Genomic DNA, 4,402 nt, shown 5'->3' with positions numbered 1-4,402 from the left:
TTTACAAGTCCATAACAAAGGAGCTATTTAATCTGTCCTGGCAGAGTCCACTCAAAACATCCAAGTTGCCTTTGACAGTCCACAAGTCTGCTCCCCATGTCAAGCTCAGCCTCCAAGATCCCAATTATTGTACATCCTTTCCTTTCCAAGTAGCTGTACACTGCCTGAAGTCACAGTCTCTGAACACCACAGATGAGAGATGTGTCCCAAACCTGTCATTTATTCACATGCAGAAGATCTGGATCCATGTTCACCGCCAGCAAAAACAAAGTCTGGTCCCCTGGCCATAGACACAGCGCTCGCCACATTTGTGGCATAAACGTGTAGCAAAAGAGAGGCTCTTGGGCTGCCTTATTGCCCTCAGTGTATCCATGAGATCCTGATAAAGTTGGGCAAATCTTTCTACAGAGACATGGCCCAACTCATTATAGCACTCCAGAGGGGCAGGGTATTGTTCCACATTCATCTTGCTCCAGCTGGCTGTGTGCTGTAAAAGGTCCTTCAGGACGGGCATGGAGAAGTCATTGTTGTAGAAGTTGATCTTGGTAAGCGGGGAACATTGTATGAGGGAAGGTAGGAGTGCATTGAGCTGGGAGTCATTCATCTTACATCCCCACAAATTCAGAGTCTCAAAAGTTTTTACCACTTTCTTTAAGAGACCTCTCAGAGGCTTTACATCCAAAACCTGTAAGACCACACCTTTCATCTCAAGATGTTTTAGCTGAAAGAGACTCTGACAACAAGAGAAGGAATCCAAGTCTGACTGTGAAATTTGGTAGTGAGTGATGGAGAAGGACTCCAAGGGTGTCATCAAGCACCTAGGAATAAGTGAGACCAGATGGTTAGTTCTGGCAAGTGGTGATGGCAAGCATGGGATGAAGTTTACACAGTTGTAGAAGGGATCAGGTGACCCAAGGTCACCCACACTTAATCTGCTGGCTTCAGTCACACACAGAAAACCAGTTTAGCCCATAAGACACATAGAGGAAGTTCTGTGCCAAGGGAGTCCTGACAGGATCTAGGGACATTACATATGGGCTCATTCAAAGATGCATTTCATCCAAGTTTCTGAACAGTCACTCTTGCTATCCCTTACAGTTTTACATAATCCCTAATGTCCCATGTACTCCACAGTACTGGGACTCAAAACCCTTCTCTCATGGGAAAGTAGGGGAAGATAGAAGGCTGTTCCCACAAATCTTAGCACAGAGCTCACCTCCTCACTTTGATGGTCTCCCCCAGCTCCTAATTACATCCCCAACTCTCTGGTTCCTTCTGATATTTTTTGTTTGGTTGGTTGGTTTGTTTTCTTTGTTAGTGTTTTCTAGATAGGATTTCTCTGTATAGCCCTGGCTATCCTGGAACTCACACTGTAGACCACATTGGCCTCGAACTCAGAAATCCACCTGCCTCTGACTCCCAAGTGCTAGGATTAAAGTCATCCACCGCCACTGCCCAGCTCTTCTGATGATTTTTTTGGCTGTGATTCCAAGAAGAATTACAGTCCCTTCTCACCATATCTGAGCTACTCCTTACCTTCCTTAAGTCTTCTGCTTCAGGAGTAATTATTTGAGACTTTGAATCACTACACATAATGTCCATATTCTAAAGGGTCCCTAAAATTTGTTCCAGGTGGCTGACTGTCAGGCATGGTACACTAATAATCCCTAAAATGGACAAGAAAAAATGCTCTGCTAGGTAAGCCAGCTCTCCCTCCTGGCTTACCTGAAGACCTGATTCATGTGGTCTATGAGAAAGTGGACACCACACATGGAGAGATGCTGGAGACAATTAAGTTTGGAGAAGATAGAAAGGAACTCCTTGACACACTTGTCTTCTCTGTCTCCTGTCCTATTGGAAATCTTGAAGACATTCTTATAGAGGGGTGCCAGGAGAAGTTTGCGAAGATTTCTCATCTGCCCAAAGCACGAGCAAAACGTGCCAGATTGAACACATTCCACTAAGTGTTCAGTTCCAATTCCTCGATGTGCTCTGGATGAAAGACATTCAAAATCTCTAAGACAAAGTTCACGGGCATAGCCCAGATCTTCATGTTTATACAGCACAAATGTAGGGAGTCCTTTCTCTGCTGGGCCCACTTCAAGATGTATGCTTGTGTTTCATCATGGCGGGGCCTGAGGCACAGGTCAGCTACCAACTTCAGCTGCCTCCTCCGTGCATATCTGTGAAGGACTTTCACTACTGTAGGCTTCTCATCCAAGGGCTCTGATGAACAGCTACCGTCGTCTGCACTAGCCCATGTGTCCCAGAAGGTATAATGCACATTCCTCATGTTCAGAACCTGAAGTTTTCCCCTGCCGTGGGTGAAACATGTCAAATGTCAGCAGACATGACAACCCTCAGTCAGCTTTTACTACCTGACTCTAAATTCAAGGCTCTCCCACCTTGCTAAGGTGTAATTTTTTTTAAAACAGAGTGCAATGTGCACACAAGCATGCTGCAGAAGCTTTCCCTCAGCTTGATGTGAAGACCTGAATACTTTCCTTCCACTAAGTTACTCTTTATTTCTCCTTAGTCCCATTAATAGTGGTTTTGGGAAACTGGGGATAGGCTCATTCTAGAGGTTACTTATAGTAAGCTGCAATCCACTGACAACTGTCCTTAGTCCAAGAAGATAATAGCTTCAAGGTTCCTGCACCACTGTCTGATGATCACATCAGAATCCATTCTCCATGACCCCACAATCTCTACTGTGTACCCAAATGCTCCTTTATACACAACTTAATTATTACTCACCAGGGGTGAGAGAGAGTCTCTTGTCAGTTGCATGTCTATCCATCTTGTGCAGCCTGCAAGGTCTCCAGGTGAGGCAACTTCATCAAAGCCCCCACAGGGAGACAGGGAAAAGTCCTGGCTGCACCATTGCCTTAATTAGCTACTTAAGTCTGCCAGCAAAGGCCTCCTTGAACAGTGCTGGGAAGATCAGAGAAGGCACCTCCTCCAGAGAGGACAAGGCCAAAGCCTCATCTCTCAGCAGAGTCTGCCTTGCCAGCTTCTGGAGTGTGGACAGAGTCTGAACACTCATCCTCTTAGGTCTCCAGTCAGAAGGCTCCTTGGGAAGGATTCAGAAAAAAAATATGTACTTTCAAGACAAAGTTTGTAAAACTTCCTCACCATTACATCAACCACTAAGCTTCAGAGTTACTACTCTGACAGTGACAGAGAAATCAATTTACCTCTTCAACCTAAACTGGTGGTGGAAAGACAGAGTCCCACAACCAGGGACTTTCTATCAACCAAATGTGCACATAATTTTCAAATCAAAATACTTCTTGTATGACCCTTTCTGAAAAACAATCTTAAAAAAAAAAGAAAGAAAAACAAATTCAGAAATCAAAGAAAACCAAACCCCGACCAACCAACCAACTAAACATAAATCCTTGTGATGTGGATCATCATTAATTCCCAGTAAGCAGAATGACTTCAGTACATTTCTACAATTTTTAGGGTTTCTTCTGTCTGGGAAGCAGATCATGTACATAGAGCAAAGCTATGTGGAAAAGATGAAACACAAAGCCTAAGGCAATACATATGCATAACTCACAAGTATCACTCGAACAATTGGGCATTGAAGGAAATCAAAGATACATGGTCTACAGGTCTAGAGTGTGAGGCAGGGTCTCTCTCTCTCTCTCTCTCTCTCTCTCTCTCTCTCTCTCTCTCTCTCTCTCTCTCTCTTTCTCTCTCTCTCACACACACACACACACAAAGTCAGTGAAGGAGAAACCTGAGGGAACAGGTTAGTCAGAATGATTTGTTTTCCAGCTTCCCAGGAATCACATGGCCAGTTCTAAGAGAGTTTGAACAAGATACAGTATCCTTGTCTCAAAAAAATTATATGAAGCACACTAATGAACTAGGTAAGCTATCATGGAAATATATCGGTGACAAAGGTAAAAATTCATTTGGAATGAAACCCAAGGTCTTCAACCTGTTCCTCTAAAGGAGTCTAAACTTCTCTACATCAAACTGCATTCATTACCCAAGGAAAAACCAGTACATACCAGTTGAGCACTGCAGAGAAGTCTCTAAGTCCCCCTGCACCAGGCTGTTATCCAGGCTGCAGGTTTCTGAGTATGTTCTCTGGTTCCACTGATGCCTTTATATACCTCTGTGCTCACCCCTCCCTATTGTAGCCACACCCTCCAATCAAAAACTGGAATTGGATTTCCTGGTTTAATCTCCACCCTTCAAATCCCACATCAAAGATCTAATCGTTTCATTGGTTGAATCAGAAGGACTTGTGTTCATGTACTCTCCAAACTTCCTCATCCCCACCCTCCCCCAAAAGTTTCATGGATAAATACAAATATTCCACTTGTTAATTAACCATAAAACATCAAGTTTGTTGAATTGTTCCTTCATTTACTTAAGGTTTACT

At 43.7% G+C, this 4,402-nt stretch overlaps 2 protein-coding genes across 2 annotated transcripts; both read right to left on the bottom strand.

Moving 5' to 3' along the window:
• Positions 1–250: 250 nt before the first annotated feature.
• Positions 251–1,916, bottom strand: LOC147005269 (preferentially expressed antigen in melanoma-like protein 7). Its single transcript, XM_085836379.1, has 2 exons — positions 1,726–1,916; positions 251–818 (listed from the first exon to the last, which is right to left on the bottom strand). The coding sequence occupies exons 1-2, from the start codon at positions 1,914–1,916 to the stop codon at positions 251–253; spliced, it is 759 nt and encodes a 252-aa protein (XP_085692505.1).
• Positions 1,917–1,960: 44 nt separating this feature from the next.
• On the bottom strand, positions 1,961–3,046 carry LOC147005268 (PRAME family member 19-like). The gene is made up of 2 exons (XM_085836378.1): positions 2,901–3,046; positions 1,961–2,315 (listed from the first exon to the last, which is right to left on the bottom strand). Exons 1-2 carry the CDS (start codon positions 3,044–3,046, stop codon positions 1,961–1,963), a joined length of 501 nt encoding a protein of 166 aa, XP_085692504.1.
• Between the last annotated feature and the right edge of the window lie 1,356 nt (positions 3,047–4,402).

The sequence above is a fragment of the Mus caroli genome, unplaced genomic scaffold, assembly GCF_978045245.1.
Source record: "Mus caroli unplaced genomic scaffold, Mus_caroli_1 scaffold_4, whole genome shotgun sequence".
Classification (NCBI taxonomy): Eukaryota; Metazoa; Chordata; class Mammalia; order Rodentia; family Muridae; genus Mus; species Mus caroli.
The sequence above is the reverse complement of the archived record's forward strand: the minus strand, read 5'-3'. Positions and strand labels throughout refer to the sequence as shown.

What these genes read in the sequence shown, in the direction of transcription:
- LOC147005269 (XM_085836379.1), bottom strand. Translation starts at nt 1,916, where the DNA reads ATGAGAAATCTTCGCAAACTTCTCCTGGCACCCCTCTATAAGAATGTC. An exon ending in CACATGAATCAGGTCTTCAG is followed by an intron (nt 819 to 1,725) that starts GTAAGCCAGGAG and finishes ACTTATTCCTAG; the next exon opens with GTGCTTGATGACACCCTTGG.
- LOC147005268 (XM_085836378.1), bottom strand. Translation starts at nt 3,046, where the DNA reads ATGAGTGTTCAGACTCTGTCCACACTCCAGAAGCTGGCAAGGCAGACT. An exon ending in GCCTTTGCTGGCAGACTTAA is followed by an intron (nt 2,316 to 2,900) that starts GTAGCTAATTAA and finishes CACCCACGGCAG; the next exon opens with GGGAAAACTTCAGGTTCTGA.